Source organism: Cnephaeus nilssonii (genome assembly GCF_951640355.1).
Source record: "Cnephaeus nilssonii genome assembly, chromosome: 13".
Classification (NCBI taxonomy): Eukaryota; Metazoa; Chordata; class Mammalia; order Chiroptera; family Vespertilionidae; genus Cnephaeus; species Cnephaeus nilssonii.
The window spans coordinates 29,882,070-29,908,537 of NC_137084.1; the positions used below are offsets into that span (position 1 = coordinate 29,882,070).

Consider the following 26,468-nt stretch of genomic DNA (forward strand, 5'->3'; position numbering starts at 1 on the left):
TGAGTGGATACTAGGTGTATTAAATGGTTTGCATATCTCAACTTGAGAAGGAGATGGTGGTTTTCCAAATTAATATATCAGGAAGCTTAAAACTCAGGTTGACTAATTTGTTTGTGGTTACACATGTAATAAGAGCAAAACTGAGGTTTGAACCCTGGTCAATTTCAAAGCTGTGCTTTTTCTTGCTGTGACTTAATTAGATAATTTACTTAAAGCATTTAGTACAGTGTCTGGCATCAAGTAAACACTCAGTAAATAGTAGCTATTATTACAGTAATCAGCAAGATGGTTATGAATAAAAATTGGTAAAAACATGTAGAACTATGTTTTGAAGTAAAGCAACATGAGGATTTGGAAACATAATAATAGCAGGTGTGTAAGTAAAATTATTCTCTTCAACTATTTCAGAGACAAGTGGCAACTACAGCCTAGGGAAGAAATCATATAACATAGAAAACCCTTTAGGATCTGTTTCCTGCTTCCTTCCCCTGCTTCATCTTCTGCCATCCAGCCAGGCATTCTATGCTAGTCAGATGGTCACCTTGCAATTTCCTGAATGGTTCATACACTCTCATGTCTCCCTGCCTTTGCACCTGATGCTTCCTTTCTCTGAATATTCATTCACTGGCGAACTTCTGCTTACCCTTCAAGACTGGGCTTGAGTGCCACCTCTCCCAGGAAGCCTTTCCTAATTATCCAGGCTAAGTAAGTTTATGCCTCTATTATAAACACTATCACACTATGTTATAACTGCATACTTACCAGTCTGTTTACCCCACAAGACTGTAAGCTCCTTGGAATGGTCTCAGTAAATGTGTTTTGAGATGAAGGAATGATCCTGACACCATCTTGTGATCAAAGGTCATTCATATTATGCCCTACCAAATTAGTCAGCAAAACATGTACTTTGGAGCAGCTATTTTCAGCTGTGATATTGAAATCATATGTAAACTGCAGGTAGCTCCTTCGAATGGTATTTTAGAAATCCAAGGCTGGACCTCAGAACAGAGTGTTAGATCATCTGCTTTACGAACACATCCATCTTACCGAAGGGGAAGGTGTTATGTAAAGGAAAAGTGCTGTCCCATGGTTATTTTTCATTCAAATTTTGGGATCCAGAGGATTACTGTTCTTGAAGAATGGAACCAAAAACATTAGGATTGATATTTGATACAATATTTAAAAGGGCTCCCTAAACTAGCATGGATTTACATTTAGGAAGTTTGAAATCTAGCCTAGAATAGACAGTCTAATTATTCCTCACCTGGTGAAAGAAATTAGTCTGTGTGGGTCCCAGCAGAACAAATGCCAAGTGTTTGTAATACTTGAGAGCCTATTATTCGCAGCCTGCTGAGGAAGGAAAGCTTTCTGTTTGGACAGTAAAATGGCCCAGGTAGAACTATTGTTGATGAGAGAGAACAGGCAAGGAGGCTGCAAGGGGTCATGTGTTTTGGGGATTGCAGCTCAAAGTCTTACCCCAGCTGTCACTACAGCACATTTAGTGTCATTAGTGGAAAATGTAACTATTGCTAGAAGGTGGGTACCCTTGATGGCAAACAATCATTTATCACATCTTAATCCTAAAGGAGTCATTGACAAAATATAATTGATTTTTCATTTACTTTTTAGTTACCAAATGGGGTGGCCAAGAAGAAGTCATGAGTCATAACTCTCAGGTGCAGCTGTCCAGCAGGTAACACTGAATGTAAATTTACATTTCTCTAACTAACATTTACTTACCAGGCTCCTGCAGACAAAACTAGCTAGTATGGACAAATCCAAAAATACCAGGGAGCAATGTTTTCTATTGTTTCTTATCTGAAAATGGATCAAAGAGTGCTTTGCAAACTTTACTTCAGATACACAGTTGACATTTAAAGGGTTGAACAGGTTCCTGATTTATAGACAGTGATTTACTGCTCCTATATCTAAACATCTGAGAATATTGACAGTTTTCTTAAATGTAGAAGAAAACTTCTCATACCACTTAAAATTTAATACGTACTTATTAATCACACATAAATACATTTAGAAATTAGCCTAACATGAATGGATAAGCCATATTATAAGTGCAGGCAAAAAGAAAGTATAATGCACAGATCCTTGTATCTTTTGCTTTATTCAGAGGCCTTCTGGGGGTAAAGAGCTTATAGGATGGACTCTACATATATTTTCATGCCATTTATTGTTTCACCATCACATAATGACATACTTTCCTACAGTGTGAGTGGTGGAGATTTTTAGCTTTTTAAATCTTCAGCATATAGTTTTTAACTGGAAAGAATATTCTCTTATTGATAAGGGGAGTATGTTGCACAATCCATTCTAACCTGATTCTTTATATAAACCTGCATTTATACGTTTTAAATTAAAACGTTTTAAAATTTTATATCATGTTTTATTAGTTACCAAAACAATGTGTACTATTATAAAACTGTAAATGCTGTAGATATCGATAAAGCAGGAAATGAATGGGGTAATTCCATTCTCTAGAAGCAACCACTGTTAACAGTTTAGTGCCCACATGTTCAAACATTTCAATGCTTCTGCAAACATCATATTTTTATTATTTTTATTATAACAGATTTATGTTATTCATATTATGTTGCTACTTGCCTTGTTTTCTTAATAATAAATCTTGGACATTTTCCATATTGCCCATATAAATCTACTTTATTCTTCTCTAGAGCTACATGGCACTGTATTGGATAGTGATTTATTTAACTCATTTTTGATTAATTGTTTCCAAATTTTTTCTGTCTCAAACAAGGCAAACATAATTATATGTATGTCTTTGCACATTTGAGCGTATTGCTATAGGACAAATTCCTAGAGGAGGAATTTCTAGATCAGATGTTGCCAAATCTTTCTCCTAAAAAATTGTATCACCTTACGCTCTCACTGGCAGTTATGGGAATGCCTGTTTCTCTGTAGCTTCTCTAAAAATGGTTACCAATTTTTTTAATATTTGCCAATTTTTTTTTAAATTTCTTTATTGATTAAGGTGTCACATATTTGTCCTCATCCCCCCATTCCCATCCCACACCCCTCCCCACGGATGACCCCACCCCCCTGTTGTCCTTAACCATTGGTTAGGCTCGTATGCATGCACACAAGTCCTTTGGTTGATCTCTCCCCCCTACCCCCACCTTCCCCCACCCACCCTCTGAGGCCCGATAGTCCGATCAATGCCTCCTTGTTTCTGGGTCTGTTCTTGTTCATCAGTCTATGTTGTTCATCATTTCCCCTAGATGAGCGAGATCATGTGTTACTAGAAATATACTTATAAGAACTGAATGTGAGACGAGCAATAATAGTTATGCTGACAGGCAAATGAATCAGTCTGTAGTGAGTTTCTTTCTGGACCAACACTTCTTTTGAGACCCAATTTCAATGTCCACCAGTTCCTTATGTGTACATGTCAGCACTGACCCCTCAGCTCTGGATGGTGGACAAATGGTGGTAATGCAGGTCCGACTCCCTCTGGTTTGGTCTCGCCCGGACCCAGGGCACGGCTTCACCCGGACTCAGGGGCGCGTGGCCTCACCCGGACCCAGGTGCGCGCGGCCTCACCCGGACCCGGGACCCAGCCTCACCCGGATCCAGCGGCATACGGCCTCACCCGGACCTGGGATCCAGCTTCACCCGGACCCAGGGGCGCGTGGCCTCACCCGGACCCAGGGATATTTGCCAATTTTGATAGGCAAAACTGATGTATTGTTTCAACTCACATTTAGTTAAATAGTAGTAGTGGTACAGCATCTTTTTATGTTAAGCCATTTGTATTGTCCTTCTGTGAACTGCTTATCCAACATTTTAAGAAAACCTTGATCATTAGTTTATCTGTGGGTTTTCCTAACAATTAGTGTATAACTCATATTTCTGTGTTATAAAAATATGTAATTAATACTTTAAATTGAAAGACTAAATACATATTTTATTCATTTTCTGAATTGATTTTTTTCATAACCTAGAGCCATGGAACTATTAAAGGTAAAAGGTCAAAGATCCTGGTCTGTTGGACTATCAGTAGCTGACCTGGTTGACAGTCTTATAAATGATAGAAAGAAAGTGCATTCTGTATCAACTTTAGCAAAGGTAATTGCTATTCTCATTCTCTCATCATATGGTTAAACTTTTATATTATTATCTTAAAACCTGAAAAGATGCTATTCATATTGTAATGAGGTATCTTCAACATTAGAGTAATACATGGGAGGGAGGCAGTTGGGTCTAAGCCCTATCCTGCTTGGCTATGGAAATTCTGCACTTCTACCATGTTTCTCTTCGCCCTCCTGTACTTTTGGGGAATTCCTAAGAAGCATTTAAATCAGTGATGGCGAACCTATGATCAGCACTGACACACGTAGCCATTTCTGATGACACGCAGCCGCTGAGGTGGCCGCATGCCGAGGATGAAACATTTGCTGCTCCTGAGGATGAAACATTTGCGAAATAATGTTTTTTCCTCAAAGTGACACACTACCCGAGTTATGCTCAGTTTTTTGGCGAAGTTTGACACACCAAGCTCAAAAGGTTGCCCATCACTGATTTAAATATTCCGTAAACTTCTTCTGGTTGTCCTTTATCACCTTAGCCAGCCAGGTCACCCCAGACTGACGTGTCACCAGTCTTAGCTGTTCATCAGTTTGCACTCTCCAGCTCAGTTGTCCTTTACCACTTCATCTCAAGCACCACGAAGACAGGCACAAATGCTTAACCAAATTTTCTTGAAAACTTAGGAATACCAGGAGAAATAAAACATGGAAAGGAGAACTTAAAACAGGTTATTATATTTGACTGTACCCAGAGCCTATTCTGTGCCCCTCCCCTGGGAATCTATTCTAACAGTCTTTTTTTCTTTGCCCCCAACTTGCTACTCATATTGCAGGGGGCTAGCTTCTCTTCCCATAAAGGGGATATCTTTGACCAAGTTCCTCCCATCTCACAAACAATATCTGAAACAATAACTTGAATTTAGAAAATAAATGAACAAAAAAAATTTTTTTTAAGTTCACCTGTATCACTTTGTACTATGGCTGTAAAAGCAAGAAAGTAATCATATTTATGATATTGTTTATAGTGCTTTAGCTCTATTATAATCTAATTTTATTCATTTCAGGGATATTATGATATAAATAGTGAAGTGTTTTTAAGTTTGCCTTGCATCCTTGGAACCAGTGGGGTATCTGAAGTCATCAAAAGCACAGTGCAAGAAGACAGAGTGACTGAGAAACTCCAGAGCAGCGCCTCCACACTCCATGATCTCCAACAACAGTTAAAACTTTAAGTCCAAAGTTCACAGCTACCTGGAGGGAAAGGTCATTTAATTTTGCCAACATATATAGGGCTGAGAACTTCTGTATCTTATTACTTATCCTTACAAACTGCTTGGTTAAGGTAGATGGTTTCTTGGTTGCTTTTGTAATTTGAATTCTTAGGGAGTTGGATAAGGAGGGAAAAAAATCTGATTCTCTTTGTCATTCTTTATATAACTATATCATTTTTAAACCTATAGCAGAGATGAACTTTATCTGCAAAATGCATCATGTAAAATTATGTATCCTCAACTAAAAGCACATTCAGCACTTTGGGAATATTTTGAAAGTGATACATTTTTAGAAGAAAAGTACTCTTCAACTGTTACAGTAAACATGCTAAGCCAAAGGCTCAGTATGGATTTGCCAAATCTGTGCTAAGTATACAGTCAAAGGATCCACAATTTAAGGTATAAAAATAAAGTTGGTAGTAATGGTAATAAAGCATTTTGCTTTCCTTCTTCAATTAATTAGCTACCAAACAATGGAAAAGAATTTTACATGTACTTTAAAATAGTAAAAGGGAAAGTGAATTTTTTTTAAATATATGAAGAAAAATTATAGTTTACCTTCCAGTGGAAAATTTCAAATTTCTTTTTGAAATTTTCTATAACCTGTTTCTGGGCTATCAGATCTCTAACACCTCATAAATTCACTGTAATATTAGAATCATAGAGAAATGTGTATTTTCAGTGAAAATAGATGGTGAATGAAAGCCAAGCAGTTTACTTTTAAGCTAAAATATGAGGCTGTCATAAAAGCCATTGGTTTTAAAGGGGGAGAGGTTGGATGGACTGATTATTCTGAGCAGATCCTTTAACAATTCCTAAAGAAACTATCAGAGTACATACCCTTTGGTGATGGTTCAATAACAATATCTTCATATGTGAAAGATTGCATATTATTACTGAGGTGGCATACAACTAATAGTAACAACCAACATCAACACTTGATGTTTCAGGCAGTGTGATGAGCACTTTATTATTTTGTTGAATACTCACTGTAACCCATTGAGGTGGGAATTATCATCCTCATTTTACAGAGGAGAAAACTGAGCTTTAGTGACCAAGATCTCATGGATAAAGGGCACTTATCCATACAACCTCTACTTTTTCTAAGTGCTAGTAGAGGGAAAAGGCCTAATAGCCAAAATAGTCACCAGAGGCCCCTAATGCTGGGGTTCTGTACTTTTCCATTCTCATGCAGGAGCTGACTTTCCCCCCCAACGTAGTTTTTAGAAAGATTGATTCCCTGACTTCCCAGATTTGCCCTCAGCAAATGGCAGAGAGGGGTATGCACTGCGGTAGGTGTTTTTTATTTGGTTATTCAGGTAGTATTGACTGGGAGCCCACTATACCGCAGCACTGCATTTTTAGGCACTGCAGGTACAGTGGTAAGCAAATGTGGGTTAGGTACAAGCCCTATAGTCCTTATAATCTAGTACAGCATACACAGTGATCAAATGTCACAAATAAATGTACAATTGAAAATGTAATAAGTTCTGTGAAGAAGTCCAGGTGCTTTGAAAGCATAACCATAAATGGTCAGAGAGATAGGAGCCCACTGGTTTATAAGGACAGATACATCCTAGATAGAGAGGAAACCATCGATCTAATGCTGATTTAGTACAATAATGCTTATAATGATGAGCTTAAATCATTAAGAAAAGATGAGAGTATATTCAGTATATAATCAGTTTATATTATATCCCGTGTTTAAAAAAGTAGGAAGGTATTTAATATGCATGGAAAGATTCCCACCAGAATTAACTAGTATAAAAACCTTGGACATTTGAAAGAGATGAGCATTAGTTCTGTGTAAGTTCACTAGATGGGTAGGTTATTTTGGTATTACTCTAGCAATGTATCCTCATTGTCCATTTGTATGAGATAGGAAAGTAAAACTGAAAGAACAATTCTTGTGTTTTTTAGAAATACAACTAGCCTTTTCTAATATCAGATATCTAATGAGAAATTAGATAATTTTACTGTCTAATATGCTCTAAAACATAAATCTAACCACAAGATACTGTATTATAGATGAATTGCCAAGAATTTGCTACGTTAATTATAGAAGAAACATGACAATACAACAAATACTTATTGAGCACCTATTATTATTCCAAGTACTATGTTTTAATCTAAATATTCAAAGATGAGTAACAGCCCTTGCCCTATAGAAGCCCACAACATAGAAGTAATTATATCAGACAGTTCCTTGAGTGTTGAATATTATCAGTTATGTTGTAAATTCCATATACAAGTCAACAAGCATTACCACAACCATCTCACTATGATTTGGTAATAATTTGACATTTGTGATGCTGCTATTAAGTTTCACTTTTTTATTTTTCCAAAATCATGCAATGTCTCTTGTTCTAAGTTTTAGTGGTGCTTGGATTAAAATGTATTTTTCCAGTTTTATATTGCGGTTTTCCTTAAATGTCAAAAATTATCAAAAAAATAAACTTTGACTTTAAAATAACCAGGAGATGTCTAATTTACTGAGTGGAAGGAAATTTATTCAGATTGAAGAGAAAGATTCTTTCATATAATTTTATAGTCCCCAAGATATTTAGTTATTTCATTTTAAGTGGCTTAAATGCAAAATGAAGAGACTGGATTTTGTTAATTGTTTTCAAACTTTAAAAAAATATTTTTAGCAAGAAAACTTTTTAAACAATGTTTTACCTGTGCTCCCACAATTAGTAAAAGCATAGTTGCTCTAATTAGGTGTAGGGAACCTTTTTCTGCCAAGAGCCATTTAGATATTTGTAACATCATTCGAGGGCCATACAAAATTATCAACTTAAAAATTTGACTACTATATTTGGTCAAACATTTAATTAACTCACCCCTAATTCCTTGGCAGGGCCAGACCAAATGATTTCTCAGGCGTTTTACAGCCCATGGGCTGGCAGGACGTTCTCTACCCCTAAGTGAAGGTACTCCTGAGTAAGCTGTTTGAAAACCAGGTTGCTTTTAAGTGACATAAAAGAGGTGCAGTGGCAAGATAGACTGCCTTATGGTTTCCTTTGACGAACTGTATGCTTTACTAACATATGGTGTCCATATTTTTAAAAGCAATATAGTTTTTATTTGTGTTTGCATGCAACAATTTATAATGATGCTTTCACGTGGTTTCAATTACACCCTTTGTGTGTGTGACCTTCACTTAAGCGCCAACTTAGAAGGGAATTAATACCACAACCTGTTCCTCATTAGCACTAGGCTGAATCATCCAAATTACCATACTACAGTTTACAATACCTTGAATAACATGATAAAACTGGTAATGTTCAGTGACTAATATGACTATGAACAACTTTTATCCGAAGTAGAAATTCAATTAAGATCAAATACTCTTGTGTTGTACAAGGCAATGAGCATCTGAAGACGAGCCTGCCCTCAAAACTTGGACTTTGACAGTGGACAGGTTAGTATACAAACCTACTGCAAAGTAAATGCAGCCTCTATTAGCATTTATGTCTGGGCACAGGGAAGTTCTGACCCAGGGGAATGGTTTCCTGAAGAAATGACTGCCAGGCTCCCTGTGAAGGAGGAATCTGCACTTTGCCCTTGGGAATGCAGTATCAAGAACGTACAAGCTTCAAACAAACAAACAAAAACCCTGAGACGCTGGGCATCATATAATGCAAGCCGCTCGTCTTAGAACTTAAAAACTTCAGCCCAAGCTACAAGTGCACTTGCTGGCTGTTATCACAAGGGCAAGTCAGTGGCCGTTGTCTGGAGCCCACTCCAGTGCCCTCCCATCCGATGAATCGGCCATGAAAGCTCGCTGGCAAGACCTTCTCAGTACTCTCCTCCCTGCACCGGCTCCCCTAGTCTGAGGGCAACTACGGAACACCTGCAGAGCTGGCCCCGGCCCGGGGTTTCGACCCTGGGGACAAGCGGCCCCCCACGCCGGGACGCGACCGGCCGCACCTGAGCAGCGGGTGGGCGGGAACCACCGCAGCTCCAGCGATTACTCCGGAAGTGACGTACCGGAAGCGGAAAGTCTGCCGTGGCGGCCGATTTCCTGTTGTTAGAGGCGGGGAGGCGGGGGACTGGCTACTCGGTGTTCAGAGCTGTGGGGCGGCCTGGGCAGCCCCGGCGCGGCTGACCCTCTGCCTGCGGGGACGGAGCGGCGCGGAGGCCGCCATGGCCGTGTCGGAGAGCCAGCTCAAGAAAATGGTGTCCAAGGTGAGGCCGCGACGCGTTCGCCCCCGGCGCGCGCCCACCGCTGCCTTCCGTGCCCGGGCCGGCATGGCCCGGCCAGTCCAGCGAGCCTGCCCGGCTGACCAGCCCAGAGCCCAGTGTGGTCCTTGAGCGCCTTTGCGGCCCGGACCCAGAGGTCCCGGTCGCCTGGAGCCCGGACCCGATGCCGGGCGGGGGAGGTGGGGGGCGGCGGCTGTCAACAAAGGCGCGGAGTGGAGGCCGTCGGCCACCTGCCGCCCGCCCCCCTCTCTGGGTGGAGTTGGGAGCCGTCTGTGGGGCAGAATAGTTTTTGTTTTCGGTTCTATAAACACAAAGAGAAGGTTGTATTTAATTCTCGACCTGGGGCAGTCCTCCACTCCAGCGTAGGGGACCGTCAGCTTTGGCCCTTCCCTCGAAGCCCCCAGAGATTCTTTCTCAGTTTTGTATTCCTCGCACAGCTCAATACCCGACCGGTGGGAGATCAGTAACTGTTGGTGTACAGGCTCGATGTAGGTAAAAACGTCCACAGAAGCCAAAATACCAGTACCTCCCTACCTCGGGTAAAATAAATAGAATTGCATTACCATTTCAGGGACTTTGATTTGCTAAGAGCAACTATCTTGTCATTTACTTTTTAAATATTGTCTTTTCAATTGAGTTTACATTCTTTATTATTTTGTATTAGTTTCAGGTGCACAGCCTAGTGGTTAGATAAGCAAATACTTTGCAAAGTGTTCCCTCTGATATTTCACCTGGCGCCATACATAGTTATTACAATATTATTGGGTATATTCTTTATGCTGCATTTTACATCCCATGACTATTTTGTCACTACCAATTTGTACTTTTTAATCCCTTCACCTCTTTTATCCAGCCTCCCAGCTCCCTTCACTGCTGGTAGCCATCAGTCTGTTCTCTGTATCTATGAGTCTGTTTCTGTTTTGTTTGTTTTGTTCTTTAGATTCCACATAAAAGTGAAATCATATAGTATTTGTATTTCTCTGTCTGACTTATTTCACTTAGCATTAATATCCTCTAGGTCCATTCATGCTGTCACAAATGGTAAAATTTCATTCTTTTTTATGACTGAGTAATATTCTATTGCATTTATGCACTATGTCTTGTTTACCCACTTGTCTATTGATGGACACTTGGGTTGCTTTCATATCTTTTCTTAAAATATATTTTTACTGATTTCAGAGAAGAAGGGAAAGGGAGAGAGATCGAAACATCAATGATGAGAGAGAATCATTGATCGGCTTCCTCCTGCACGCCCACTACGGGGGGTTAAGCCTGCAACCCAGGCATGTGCCCTTGACTAGAATCTAACCTGGGACCCTTCAGTCACAGGCCAAAGCTCTATCCACTGAGCCAAATTGGCTAGGGCCATATCTTGATTATTGTAATTAACACTGCAATGAACATAGGGGTGCAGATATTCTTTTGAATTAGTGTTTTGGGTTTCTTTGGATTATACCTAGAAGTGGAATTGTTGGGTCATAAAGCAATTCCATTTTTTAATTTTTTTTTTAGGAACCTCCTGTTTTTCCCCACAGTAGGTGCACCGATCTGCATTCCCACCAGCAGTGCATCAGAGTTCCTCTTTATCCACATCCTCCCCACCACTTGTTTGGTGATTTATTGATTATATCATTCTGACAGGTGTGAGGTGATATCTCATTGTGGTTTTAATTTGCATTTCTCCAATGATTAGTGACATTGAGCATCTTTTCATGTCTATTGGCCATAAAAGTAACTATCTTTAATTGTATGCTTATAACATGAATTTATTTGCTTTGAACTTAATTTATAATCCTCACAGTTCGAGAATAGTGTAAATTTTCTTTAAAAAAAAGCAGACATTTTGTCTATTAAAGCTATGAATTATTTTGGTAGTTACTTCAAATATGGCACCTGATGCCAGAGTGAACTGGGCATTTGTTTTTTCCCCCTACATTTACCAAACCTAATTGGAATAAGATGCATGTGAAGTGATTGAGAGTTGATTCTTCTGTAGTTCACTGGGTTAGCTTTGGATGTTTGTCAGAGCAAGAATGATAGAAATCAGCCCTAGCTGGTTTAGCTCAGTGGTTAGAGTGTTGGCCTGTGGGCTGAAGGGTCCCAGGTTCGATTCCAGTCAAAGGCATGTACCTAAGTTGCTGGTTCAGTCACCGGCGGCCTGATGTGTCTCTCACATTGATTTATCTCTGATTCTCCCCCTCCCTTCCACACTCTCTAAAAAATAAAAAATCAGCCGAAACCGGTTTGGCTCAGTGGATAGAGCGTCGGCCTGCGGACTCAGGGGTCCCAGGTTCGATTCCGGTCTGGGGCATGTGCCTGGGTTGCGGGCACATCCCCAGTGGGGTGTGTGCAGGAGGCAGCTGATCGATGTTTCTCTCTCATCGATGTTTCTGGCTCTCTGTCCCTCTCTCTTCCTCTCTGTAAAAAAAATCAATAAAATTTAAAAAAATAAATAAAAAATAAAAAATAAAAAATCAACGGAAAAAATATCCTTGGATGAGGATTAACAACAGCAACGATAAAAAAAATCAACTGACCTGGAAAAAACACACACAGATGTAAATAAAAAAGAATGATAGAAATTGAAGTAATGTAAACAGTTATCAATATTAATAAAATATCCTATATAATAAAAGGCTAATATGCAAACAAACCAAACGGTGGAACGACCGGTCGCTATGATGTGCACTGACCACCAGGGGGCAGGTGCTCAACACAGGAGCTGCCCCCTGGTGTTGAGTGTGCTCCCACAGGGGGAGCGCTGCTCAGCCAGAAGCCCAGCTCACAGCTGGCGAGCGCAGCGGCAGTGGAGGGAGCCTTTCCCACTTCCACGGCAGCACTAAGGATGTCCAACTGGCAGGGAGTGGGCCTAAGCCATCAGTCAGGCTCCTGGACTGCGAGAGGGTGCAGGGACCCCCAAGTGCACGAATCTCATACACTGGGCCTCTAGTTATGTTTATAAGCTTATTTCTTTGAAAAAAAATTTTTTCCTAGTCGGTAGTCTTTGGTTGAAGAGAACATAACCTCTATAGAGAAAGTGACAGTTTTCAAAATATTTCTTCTCTTGGTTGTCTAGTATCTTCTAGTCTTGGTTTTCTTTTTATAAAGTAGTTATTCTTAATTGTAGAGAAAGTTTTGGGGAGCCCTACAAGATTGTGGCCCAGACCTATGTTGTAACATTTATATATCACTTTTTAAAAAAACAGTACATTGTTTTACATACTGTGTAACTGGAAAGTGTCTGTTCCATGCCATTTTTGGTCTTTAAATTGATAACATAGTATTAAGTATATATAAGGACAAGAATATTCAGATATTGATTTTAGTTTTAAAACCATAATTAAATTTCTAGGCTTCCTCTAGAGCAGTGGTTCTCAACCTTTCTAATGCCGCGACCCTTTAATACAGTTCCTCATGTTGTGGTGACCCCCAACCATAAAATTATTTTTGTTGCTACTTCATAACTGTAATTTTGCTACTGTTATGAATCGTAATGTAAATATCTGTGTTTTCCGATGGTCTTAGGCGACCCTGCTAGCGGTTCTCAACCTGTGACCCAGGTTCCTCTAGAGCAGTGGTCGGCAAACTCATTAGTCAACAGAGCCAAATATCAACAGTACAACGATTGAAATTTCTTTTGAGAGCCAAATTTTTTAAACTTCTTCTAACGCCACTTCTTCAAAATAGACTCGCCCAGGCCATGGTATTTTGTGGAAGAGCCACACTCAAGGGGCCAAAGAGCCGCATGTGGCTCGCGAGCTGCAGTTTGCCGACCACGGCTCTAGAGGAACCTGCCTCCCTCTCCGTCTAACCTTTTTTTACTCTAAGAAACAAAAGGGATGTAGGGGAGAGGTGGGAGAGGGTATTATTCTACCTATCTTTTAGTTTTTTGGCCCAATATCTCAAAAACTTAGTCTCCTACAAGTGATAATATTAATTCTGAGTATCAGCATTTTTTCTATCCAGCCAATAAATAGATGGTAGGAATAGTAAGTAGCATCAATTTGTGAAATTTCATACTCTGGTGGAGGGCTGCCTTCAGGTGTTATTCTATTGGTCGGGTGTGGTTTCTGTAGGAATTGCTAGCCAGGACCCTAGACACAGGTGATGGTTCTTGATTATTTATCTGATTGTGGGACCCTGCACCCATCATAGTACTTTGGTCCACCTGTCTTAACTTAATGTGTCTATTTTATTTTGAGATACAGCTGACATAACATTATATTACCTTTTTATATATTATTACACATCATTTTTTTCTTTGAACATTATCTTAGCTCCCAACTTAAATATAACTTTTAGTTAACACCCTCCTTCCATTATTTTAGCAATTTATGGAGGTATATTTATACCATTAGCCAATCTTGCTTTATACAAATGACTTTCTACTTTAAGTTTTTCAGGCTTTAATTAATGTTAATGATTAGTCAGAACCATTATACTTTTAAGAAGAGTGCTATTAAAAAATAAGATTTTAAGAAAATTAACCTAGCAGTAAAATATGTACATTGGTTTTAAACTAAATTCTTGTGTGATTTTGCTTTTCAGTACAAATACAGAGACCTAACTGTACGTGAAACTATCAATGTGATTACATTATACAAAGATCTCAAACCTGTATTGGATTCATATGGTGAGTTTACATAACAAAATATCAATCACTGTACTTTGAGTTTACTCCTTTTGTTAATTATTTTAGGTTTTCCATTTTCCTTTTAAGATTGTTGTTTTTTCTATTGTAGGACTAAACCTCCACCTAATATAAGTGTTGGAGGGATAAAAAATTGCAAGACCTAATAATAATGTCTTATATTTGTTTAGTTATTTTAAGTGTTAAAAAGGTACTCAAAGATATAGCTATGCAAATTTAGACCTAGAGGGGATGTTAAAGATGGTTTAGTTAATCATTTCCCAAAGTATTATCCATAGTTGTGAAGAATGTTGCTGGGAGTTTGGGTTCTATGGTTAAGTTTGAGTAGTTACAGATTAAACAAAATTAAGTGGGCTTCTTTGCAACAGTGTTGTAATGTTTCTCAGAGCCTTTAATATGCTACCTCACCGAGAGGGGAGAGAATATATTGTAGTGTATCCTAAAGTTAATTAATTACTGACACATTCCTCCCTACCCCCAGCATCTCTGTATATTCTTAGGAAGACATTTAGCAAAACTATATGCTGGACTATCACTTATTTTGTAGATGAGTAAACATTTTTAAAATATGATGCTTAATTCTGTAGAGTGCGTAGGTGACAGTTTCATTACTGAGACAAATGAAGTGGGTTTTAAGTAAGAAATAACAATACCTAGAGTTCTTTTTTTTTTAAATAGTCTTTTTGGCCCCACACCTTAGGTGCCAGGGCCAAGAGCCCCTGTCCATTAGGAGGCCCTTGGCACCGAGGACAAGGAGCTGAATTCTGTAGCTGAGACTCTCACTCTAAACTCCACTCACTCCTAGGGCTTTGAAAACATTAGGAGCCTGGTGAGGAGAGGTGGGAGGCAACAGAGGGACAACCAGTCCTGAGTTTCCTGAACAACAAAGACGTGAACTTCAAGTTTTCTTCAAACTTAGGGCATGATTCTACTTCATGTCCACATACTGTACAGTGGTATCTAGAGCCGCAGAAACCTCGTATTACCAAAATTGGTTTATTTAAAACTGGTTACAGTGGGGTGGGGTGGGATGGAGGGGGACTGGAGCTTGAATTTTACTGTGATAGTTTTTATTTCATGCTAAAAGAGTAAGTATGTTGATCAAAACTGGCAAAGACTCCAACATCATTGAACAAATCTTATATTAACCTTATATGGCCAGACCATGTCCAAACCATTATTATCAATATGCTTTTAGAGTAAAATAAGTCATAATTTAAATAAGATGTGTGTGTTTTTTTAAAAAAACACAACACAAAATCAGAATAAATTACAGCATAGTTTATAATTGTCAGTAGTAAGTAAAAGAACTAAGGTCAACAGTATTTTGTTCTTGTACTTCACATTGCAGCCTTTTCCCTATGTGGTACAGTGTTAATTCCAAATCATTATTACAAACTAGAGGCCTTGGTGCACGGATTTGTGCCCTGGTGGGTGTGGCCTGTGGGGACCAGCCCACTGTGGGAGCAGCCACTCATCCAGGTCAGCCAAACGGCTGTGGACCCACCCTTGGAGCAGCTGCTCCCAGAGTGCCACTCATCCCCATCAGCCAGTTACCTGCTCCTACTACGGGAGCAGCCGCTCATCCTGGTCAGCAGAGCAGTGCTACCACTGTGGGAGCACACTAACCACCAGGGGGCAGCTCCTGCATTGAGCGTCTACCCCCTGGTGGTCAGTGCACATCATAGCGACTGGTCGACCGATCTTTCTGGTTCTGTCATTCGGTCACTGGGCTTTTATATCCTCTCTAATAAAATGGTAATATGCAAATTAACCATCACTCCACTACATAAGCCACGCCCACCAGCCAATCAGGGCGAGCATGCAAATTAACCCCAATCCAAGATGGCTACAGCCACAGAGAGCAAAGTTTCCCAGGTAACAGAGTAAGCCAAGCTTTCCATAGCTGTTGCAGGCCTAAGCCTCCACTCAAGCTACAAAGTTTCAATTATAGAAGGTAAACAAATTCAAACAAATGGCGGCAGAATGGAGCTTGAGAGAGCAGGCCACGGTTGCCGGCGGCAACAGGGGAAGCAAAGCTTTCCGCACACCCTGGCCAGGCTCACCCGCTTAAGGCTACAAAGTTTCAATTGTAGAAGGTGAATTAACTGCCACAAAAATGGCTGCCGCCCCGGAGGGAGCAGCAGGCTTGGCTCTGCTCCAGGCTACAAAGTTTCAATTGTAGAAGGAAAATAAATTCCAGATACCAGGGCCTCTGCTTGGGTTGCCAGGGGGCGTGGCCGGCCTGTAAACCACCACAGGCCCCTCTCTCAGGCCGCCCCACACCCCAAGGGAACCCCACCCTGATCTGGGACACCCTTCAGGGCAAACCAGCTGACCCCTACCCGTGCACTAGGCCTCTATCCTATCTAATAAAAGAGTACTATGCAGATTGATCATCACTGCAACACACAATATAGCTGCCCCCATGTGGACACAAGATGGCCACCACAAGATGGCCAGCAGGAGAGGGCAGTTGGGAGGCACCCGGCCTGCAAGGGAGGGCAGTTGTGAGGGACCAGGCCTGCAAGGGAGGGCAGTTGAGAGGGACCAGGCTTGCAAGGGAGGGCAGTTGGAGGTGATCAACCCTGCAGGAGAGGGCAGTTAGAGGTGACCAGGCCGGCAGAGGAGGGAAGTTGGGGGCAAACAGGCTGGAGCAGTTAAGCATCAACCAGGCTGGCAGCAGAGTGGTTAGGGGGTGATCAGGCTGGCAGGCAGAAGCGGTTAGGGGCAATCAGGAAGGCAGGCAGGCAAGCAGTTGGGAGCCAGCAGTCCTGGATTGTGAGAGGGATGTCCGACTGCCCGTTTAGGCCCGATCCCACCAGGATCGGGCCTAAACGGGCAGTCGGACATCCCTCCAGGAGTCCCAGATTGGAGAGGGTACAGGCTGGGCTGAGGGACAACCCCCTGCCGTGCACGAATTTCGTGCACCGGGCTTCTAGTATATAGATAATAGCAGCCAATATAATACAAATTATGTGTGCCTTACTTAATCAATTATAGTTAGGAAAACTTGTGTGATATGGTATGAGAAATATTCGTATTAAAAGATGTCTATATTTCATTGTGAAAACTTTTTTTTAAAACTGGTTTGTTGCTATGTTTGGGCTAAACATATGGGGAATCTAAAATTTTATGATATTAGACTAACAGTATGGTATTAGTTGATAGTGTTTTTTATGTAATTTTATAATCGTGTTAGTTGGGGAGGCAGAGCTCATGTTTACTGAGATTGTAGCACTCACATTCATTTTTCCAAGTACTTGAAAGCATTTTTCTTTACTCATTTATGCCGAAACCGGTTTGGCTCAGTGGATAGAGCATCGGCCTGCGGACTGAAAGGTCCGAGGTTCGATTCCGGTCAAGGGCAAGTACCTTGGTTGCGGGCACATCCCCAGTAGGGGGTGTGCAAGAGGCAGCTGATCGATGTTTCTCTCTCATCGATGTTTCTAGCTCTCTATCCCTCTTCCTCTCTGTAAAAAATCAATAAAATATATTAAAAAATAAATAAAAACTGATCCTATTGAGTGAATCAGCAAAGGATACTCTGTTATTCGGCAAAATGGATGATACATTTAACAAGTTAACCCGTTTCAAGGGTAATAAGTTTTAATCAGCACTTCTGAAAGACTACAGAAATGCTCATGTTTAAATCATTATTCTTTCCTTTCAGTTTTTAATGATGGCAGTTCCAGGGAACTAATGAACCTCACTGGAACAGTTCCTGTGCTTTATAGAGGTAAGTATCTTATGTAATTTATGTTTCCAGTATAGATGCATTTTGATTCACATAATATGTTGTCAAAGAGTTATAAGTAAATTAAACCTATTTCCTCATGATTTTCATGATGATGTAGAGATTTAACTTCTGTTGAAATTGAACACTTGTCAGCATTACCTACTATTTCAGTTTACTTTTTCCTTTCCTACCCACATACAGTATATCAATAAGTGACTCCTTGTACGGAAGTTTCATAGGATCAGAGAATCTTAAAACTAGAATCTTACATGCCTCCTAGTTCAGCATCCCACCCCATTCAGACTTTTCTGACAATGGTAGCTGTACAGTGTAGTGGCTAAGATAGAGGCTTTAAAGTCAGGGCAGCCCGGCTGGCATGGCTCAGTAGCTGAGTGTTAACCCATGGGCCAGGAGGTTATTCAATTCCTGGTCGGGGCATATACCCCGGTCCCCCGGGGCATGCAGGAGGCAGCCAATCAATGATTCTCTGTGATCATTGATGTTTCTCTCTAAAATCAATAAAAATACATTTTTTTATAAAAGGGGGGGAAAGGGGCAAAGTAACGTTTCAGTTCTCTCTAAACAGGTTTGTGACAATGGGCATCTATAACATTTGTATAATAGTATCTAACTCAAGAATTAGCAATGAGTCTGGTATGTAATAAACACATATCAAAAAGTAGGTATTATTTAAGGTTGTAATGTTGGTGATAATCTGATGATGGATAATTACATAGCTATTAGCCAGTCAGCACCCTCTGCTGGAATACTTTACAGTGATAAGGCAACATTCAGTTTCATAAATGACAGTTCTGCTTTTGGACAGCTCTCTTTGTGAATTGTTCCTTGTGACTCACTAAGATCTGTGTCTCTGTAACTTAGCCATTAATTTTATATAGTACCTGCTATGCATGAGGCATAGGAGATAAGGGCTATGAATGCAAAGATAAGTAAAAGTGTACCTTCTCTGGAAGAAGTTATACAAATAGGGGAAACAGAGGGAATAAATAGGTATTTACAATATTCCATAATTGCTATAGAATGATAAAATATAAAGGTGCTATGACACCCTAACCGGTTTGGCTCAGTGGATAGAGCGTCGGCCTGCGGACTCAAGGGTCCCGGGTTCGATTCCAGTCAAGGGTATGTACCTTGGTTGCAGGCACATACCCAGTAGGAGATGTGCAGGAGGCAGCTGATCGATGTTTCTAACTCTCTCTCCCTCTCCCTTCCTCTCTGTAAAAAAATCAATTAAATACATATTTTTTAAAAAGATGACATCATTAATTGAATAACTATCACTGAAAATGCCATATGAATTGGTCAACTTGTGGCCACCAATCAGCATCTGTTTGACAGTTGGATTAGCTTTGGCAACGGAATTTTATCACTTTCTGATAGGATACCATAATCCATGGTCTTCCTTGTATGACCCTTCTCAGTGAACATTATTAACTGAAATGACGGGGGTCAAGTAGCAAAGAATGGACTGAGTAGAAAGATAATTCATGAAGAATGCTTTTAGGGCAGCAAGCACACACTTAGCAGAGTAGTGATCAATTAGCTACTGAATCCTGCTGATATATTTTGCAAACAGAAAATTTAAGAAATTGATCTTAAACAGAACTTTGAAATATTAAAATATTTGTTGTGATTTTTAAAAAGTGTTGCTTACTTGTAGCTCTCTCTTGCTCGCCTACTAAGCCATATTGAAAAATAATAAAAAATGGAGTAACTGAAGTTTCTCTCTCTCTCAGGTAATACATATAATATTCCAATATGCCTGTGGTTGCTGGACACATACCCATATAATCCCCCTATCTGTTTTGTTAAGCCTACTAGTTCAATGACTATTAAAACAGGAAAGCATGTTGATGCAAATGGGAAAATATATCTTCCTTATCTACATGAATGGAAACACGTAAGTATTAACAGTGTTCTGTGAATTTGTTGTATTTTATATATTTTGCTTACTGGCATCTACTTTTTGTTAACACTCAAAGAGGATTCCAAAAAGGAGATAAGTTAATATAAGATCACAAATTGCTGAGCTGAGTAATCAGAAAAGGCTCTCCAGAACAAATATAGTCATGTGCCCTATGACAACAACAGATCGCATATACGATGGTGGTCACATAAGATAATGGAAATTCCTATTGTCCAGTGATGTCATAGCCATCCTAACATATAGCACAACGCATAACTCATGTTTGTGGTCATGCTGGTATAAGCACACCTACTACGCTGCTAGTCATATAAAAGTATAGCATATACAATTACAGTAGTAGGCTATTCCATTTAGGTTTGTGAAAGTGCACTCTGTGATGTTCACACAATGATGAAATCACTAACAACACATTTCTCAGAATGTATCCCCGTGACTGTATAACTTATATTTGTATAGAGCTTGGTAATTTACAGCATACACATAGTCACTTTTATTTGCTTGAATTGAACCTTTAAGAATAGGTAGAATTCATACAGTAGGAAGTGCATTTTAAGAAATAGTATACTGATGGCATATATTTGTGAAACTGTTCAAATCTCATTACTCAGTGTTCCTTTCAAGAAGTAATAGGAAACTTTTGTTTCTGCCTCTGATGGTAAAGCTCTGGCAGACCAGTATTCTTATCAAAATAACTAGAAAAAAACAACATCTCTAAGGCTTTGGAGAACTGTTGAGGCAATCAGACTTGAAGGGCCAAGATCCACTAGTGAAGAGAACTGCAAGAGATAAGCCAACATTCTGCCAATTTCCCCTGGGAGTATTTACTGATTTTTGCCACAGGGTAAGAGGCTGAGAATCTGGACAGAGGGCCTTCGCTAAGAGGCAAAGAAACGTGAAGAGTTTCTAGCTGTTTCACAAGGCTGAAAAGACAACAGTTGTTGTTCTGAATGCCAATACAGCCAGTACTTTAGGAACCAAAATTTTGGAGAAGGGGAAGTTACAAAGAAATAAACAAGCCCGGCCAGCATGGTGAAATGTCGACCTAGGAATCAGGTGGTCATAGTTGGACTTGGGTCAGGACACATGCCCAGGTTGTGGGCTCGACTCCCAGTAGGGGGCAAGCTGGAGGCAGCCAATCAATGATTCGCTCTCATTATTGATGTTTCTATCTCTCTTCCTTCCTCTCTGAGATCAATAAAAATATATTAAAAATAAATAAACATATTTAAAAATAAATAAGTAAACAAGATAATCTGCATTTTCCCCTTAAGGGATATGCTGGATTCCTAAGCTTCAAAGACAAGATGCTAAAAAGCCCTGGCCGGTTTTTCTCGGTGGTTACAGCATCAGCCCAAGAACCAAAGGGTCTCAGGTTTGATTTCTGAATAGTGGGACTTGGCGGGTTTTTTACAGGAAGCTTTCTAAAATGTTACTTGTTATTGTTCCTAAGTTGGGACAGATTGAACAAATGAGGTGAGTTTGGTGCTTAGAAAGTTGAAAACTGCTGATGAATCTTCTCTCCGGAAAAGGGAAATTATGAAGATCATTAGCTGATCCAGATGACTGAATTAATCCTTCAGAACCTGATGAACTCATGCATGAAGTAAATCAGATGAGATATACACAGACTATATTAAGGCATGAAAATGGAACCATCAAATAAGCCAGTTTGAATAACTTTGCCTAGCATAATTTGTCTTAAATTGGTGGTTGATTGATACTTGAGAGAAAAATTTAGCAACCTATAATGGAAAAACAGGTACTCTCTATGTAACTATGATATTGGAAGGGAAGATCCTTTAACAATTTGATATTTTGTACAACAATCTAGTGATTTCTGAGATAGTCTGCCTATGATTTCAGAGTTTATAATATTATCTTTAATAAAATTAATATAAGAATATATATTTCCAAGGTAACATTATCTTTTAAAGGCCTTAATATTTGTGACTACTGCTGTGTTCATCCCTGAATTTGTAACAGAACGCTTAATTTGTCCATTTGAGTTATGTTTTGGTTAGCTCTAAGGAGTCAAACGAAGAATAATACTACCTGAATTTTGCAGTATATTCTTTTGGTTACTGCTTTTATATATATATATACAGTAGCCCCCCGTTAACCATTGGGGTTACATTGCAAGACCTCCAGTAGATGCCTAAAACTTCGGATAGTACCAAACTATATATATCATGTGGCTTTTTTCCTATACATACATATTTATGATAAAGTTTAATTTATAAATTAGGCACAGTAAGAGATTAACAATGATAACTAGTAATAAAATATAATTATAACAATATACTATAATACAATTTATGTGAATGTGATCACTTGTTTCAGAGAATCCCTTGCTAAAGTGTTCAGGTAGGCTCAGTGCTTTCTGATGCAACATATTGCCGTCAGTTGGAGCACATTTTCTGTTCATGTCTTTTATCCACAGATTTTATTTTTAAAGATTTTTTAATTGATTTTTAAAGAGAGAGCAGGGGAGAGGGAGAAAGAAACATCAATCAGCTGCCACCTGCATGCTCCTCACCAGGAATCGAGCCTGCAACTCCGGCATGTGCCCTGACCAGGAATCAAACCAGCAAGCAACTAAGCCATGAGTGAGGGCTCCCACAAATTTAATGCCTTTTCCATCTTTACTAAGCCACTTTATCACACACTGTGGCCATAACTTTTGCAGTTTGAAGTGTTGCAGCAAAACTAGCATGAATTTCTTTTTCTGTAGTTTCCATTTAATATTTAGGACCATGGGTAACACACTGCAGACAGTGAAACCTTAGGTAAGTGGGGAATACTATACAGGAAGCAGCAGACTTGCTACACATAAATAACTAAGTAATAAGTTAAAAAAATAAAAAAAATAAATCACATAGCTCTGTTAATTAAATGAAAATTTTGTGTTTGGGGGTCCTGTAAAGAAAATTATCAAGCTGAGTTGAAAACTGATAAGAAATGGCCAGACTTCCTTTTTGCCGAAAATTAAATCTAGCTGACTTAAATTTGTTTTTTGTTTTTAGCCCCAGTCAGACCTGTTGGGGCTTATTCAGGTCATGATTGTGGTGTTTGGAGATGAACCTCCAGTCTTCTCTCGACCTACAGTTTCAGCATCTTATCCACCATACCAGGCAACAGGGCCACCAAATAGTAAGTAGAATTGAGATTTGGTTTTTAAACTCAAACAAAAGAAGACAGAAAACTTCGTTAACAAAATGTTTTTAATGACTTCACTTTGCTTTCTAGCTTGTCAAGTTAGTGGATTTTTTGGAGATATTCTGAGGCCCCACATCTGCATGTACAAATTCCCACCAAAGACTGGCATTTGGGCTTTCGTTTGTGGGTAGAAATCTAACTCTGGTGTGCTGGATTCCAAAATGGGGGAGAAAGAATGCTGGAATAGAGCTAGAATTTTTCTTTAATTATGCATGCCATAGAATAGCCTTATTTGGTCATTTTGGAAGCAGACATAAATTGAAAGGTAGTCTGACCTCTCCTTTTCTTTGCAACTCCAGGGTCAGTGTTGTAGATAAGAATAAAAAACAAAGTCATAAATCGTTCTCATTCAGCTATTCTGGGTATACACAATTGGACATCTAGCTCTCAGCTTTCTTCTCTTTTTAGTACAGCCAATTCATGATTTTACTTTGAGGGAAGGGCATGGGGGCATGGAGTCAGCACCAATTCTCCCCTAATTGGTGTATATCATCTCAGCTACTTCTGGTTTTTTTTTCTAATAATTCTTAAAATTACCCTGGATAATTGAGAATTGGTTGTACTTGTTTGATTTTAATAAACCTGCATTGATTTCATTGTTTTGAGTTGTGATTATTTTTTACAAATTTTGCTTAAGGTTATAATTAACCAGACTTATCTTATAAATCAGACTACATGTGCTTTAATTTTTCTGCTGAAAATTATTCTTCCTTTTTAATCCATTCTGTCTTGAGGAGCATCTTGACTCAGAAACTGAATGGGAATTTAGTAGAAAGAACTTTCTGAACCCATTTCCTTTTCCTTTCCTGCCTTCCCAGAGTAAGTTGGTTTTAGAATTTAGTACCTCTTTTAATAAAGATTCTAGGTATTAAATTATTCATCTTAAATTCTGTTGTCTCCAGTATCCAAGATTATGTACTCTTGCTCATGTTTTTCAAAAATCAAATATCTCTTCATCATTCATATTTATTTGGTCAAATAACATAGCAGAGACCACTTAAGGTAAAGCTAGCCTTTTCAGAAATATAGGCAGTCTCCTGAGCAACATTTTCCCCCTAAATTTCTCCCAGTTTTATATTGACATTGGAAGCACAACATTCTAGAAAGAGATCACACTGAAGAGAGTGCTACTGGAGTTCAGTTTTGTGAAGTGATCTAGAACTAGTTTAGGTAAATTACTAGTTTAACTAAAAGACCAATTTATTGCCCATCCTTTCCAGTTTTAATACTTTTATACACTTAAACAATATTATTATCCTATCTAATAAAAGAGTAATATGCAAATTTACCATCACTCCAACACACAAGATGGCTGCCACAAGATGGCCAGCAGGGGAGGGCAGTTGGGAGGGACCAGGCCTGCAAGGGAGGGCAGTTGTGGGCGATCAGGCCTGCAGGGGAGGGCAGTTAGGGGTGACCAGGCCGGCAGAGGAGGGAAGTTGGGGGCAACCGGGCCTGCAGGGAAGGCCAGTTGGGGGGGACCCAGGCCTGCAGGGGAGGGCAGTTTGGGGGGGGGGGGGACCAGGCCTGTAGGGGAGGGCAGCTGGGGGAACAGGCCTGCAGGAGAGGGAAGTTGGGAGTGACCGGGGGGACCAGGCCTGCAGGGGAGGGCAGTTGGGGGTGACTAGGCCTGCAGGGGAGGGAAGTTGGGAGCGACCGGGCCTGCAGAGAAGGGCAGTTGCGGGGGGACCCAGGCCTGCAGGGAGAGCAGTTGGGGGGGACCAGGCCTGCAAGGGAGGGCAGTTAGGGGCAATCAGGCTGGCAGGGGAGCAGTTAGGCATCAATCAGGCTGGCAGGGGAGTGGTTAGGAGGTGATCAGGCTGGCAGGCAGAAGCAGTTAGGGGCAATCAGGAAGGCAGGCAGGCGAGCAGTTGGGAGCCAGCAGTCCTGGATTGTGAGAGGGATCCCAGATTAGAGAGGGTGCAGGCTGGGCTGAGGGACACACCTCAGAGACCACTTAAGGTAAAGCTGGCCTTTTATGAATTTTGTGCACCGGGCCTCTAGTTAGGTATAACTGTAAAGAAATTAAAGTCTGAATTTTGTTCCTCACATCAAGGAATAGCTCAGAAATGGGTACATACTTAAATAAATATTATCTTTTAGTTGAGAAATCATATACTTCTATTATCACTATTATCATCATTAGAACACTTTTGTAAAAATATATTTTTATTGATTTCAGAGAGGAAGGAAGAGGGAGAGAGAGATAGAAACATCAATGATGAGAGAGTCATCGATTGGCTGCCTCCTGCACGACCCCCACTGGGGATCGAGCCCACAACCCGGGCATGTGCCCCTGACCGGAATCGAACCCGGTACCCCTCAGTCCGCAGGCCTATGCTCTATTCACCAAGCCAAACCGGGTAGGGCAGTCAAAACACTTTTTTAAAAATAAATTTTTTTATTGGTTTCAGAGAGGAAGGGAGAGGGAGATAGAAACATCAGTGATGAGAGAATCATTGATCGATTGGCTGTCTCCTGCATGAAAACACTTTTGATCTGGTTTAGGATAACTTTCAAGCTAGCTATGAATCACATTTAAAAAGTATTCTCCCTAACTGGTTTGGCTCAGTGGATAGAACGTCGGCCTTCCGACTCAAAGGTCCCAGGATCAATTCCAGTCAAGGGCATGTACCTTGGTTGCGGGCACATACCCAGTAGGGAGTGTGCAGGAGGCAGCTGATCAATGTTTCTCTCTCATCGATGTTTCTAACTCTCTATCCCTCTCCCTTCCTCTCTGCAAAAAATCAATAAAATATATTAAAAAATAAAAAGTGTTATGTTCAAATCTCATTTTTGACAACTAACAGTAATAGTCAACATTTATTGAATGGGCCTGGCCAGCATTGCTCAGTGGTTCAGTGTCAACCTATGAACCAGGAGGCCACCTTTTGATTCCTGGTCAGGGCCACATGCCCAAATTGCAGGCTTGATCCCCAGTGGGGAGCAAGCAGGAGGTAGCTGAGCAAATGATTCTCTCTCATCGATGTTTCTATCTCTCCCTCTCTGAAATCAATAAAAATATTGTTATTTTAGGAAAACATTTATTGAATGGTAACAATGAGACACAGCTAAGCACTTCATATTCGTTGTTATTTAATCCTTATAATAACCCTCTCCATTATGTATATTTTTATCCCATTTTATTCTGGCTCTAAAATGACTTCACTTCATTTTATGCTTCCCTGCCAGTCTTGACTCCAAATAGCATTTTTTCCCAAAATCAAAATTTGAAGGCTTCGGTAGAATTGTTAATTTTTCAGAACCTCAGAAAAGGAAAGTTGCTTATAACTATGAGGTGGTGGTTTACATGTGTGAGAGAGAAACTAGCATGGGGGGTATTAATTGACTATGTATGTTGCTGACACTTAATAGTGGC

The 26,468-nt window shown here is 40.0% G+C and overlaps 2 protein-coding genes across 5 annotated transcripts in view; both read left to right on the forward strand.

Moving 5' to 3' along the window:
* Nucleotides 1-7,750, forward strand: part of UEVLD (UEV and lactate/malate dehyrogenase domains) — a 34,149-nt gene extending 26,399 nt beyond the window's left edge. For all 4 annotated transcript variants that reach the window (XM_079788297.1, XM_079788295.1, XM_079788298.1 and 1 more), the window contains 3 exons: nt 1,630-1,693; nt 3,975-4,098; nt 5,123-7,750. In XM_079788297.1, the coding sequence (XP_079644423.1) occupies nt 1,630-1,693; nt 3,975-4,098; nt 5,123-5,290 (356 nt within the window). In that variant the 3' untranslated portion in view covers nt 5,291-7,750. The remainder of the gene's footprint in view (nt 1-1,629; nt 1,694-3,974; nt 4,099-5,122) is intronic.
* A 1,607-nt stretch (nt 7,751-9,357) lies between these two features.
* Nucleotides 9,358-26,468, forward strand: part of TSG101 (tumor susceptibility 101) — a 39,278-nt gene continuing 22,167 nt past the window's right edge. The window contains exons 1-5 of the mRNA XM_079787543.1: nt 9,358-9,520; nt 14,084-14,168; nt 17,860-17,925; nt 19,683-19,846; nt 22,897-23,023. Coding sequence (XP_079643669.1) covers nt 9,479-9,520; nt 14,084-14,168; nt 17,860-17,925; nt 19,683-19,846; nt 22,897-23,023 — 484 coding nt within the window. The 5' untranslated portion in view covers nt 9,358-9,478. The remainder of the gene's footprint in view (nt 9,521-14,083; nt 14,169-17,859; nt 17,926-19,682; nt 19,847-22,896; nt 23,024-26,468) is intronic.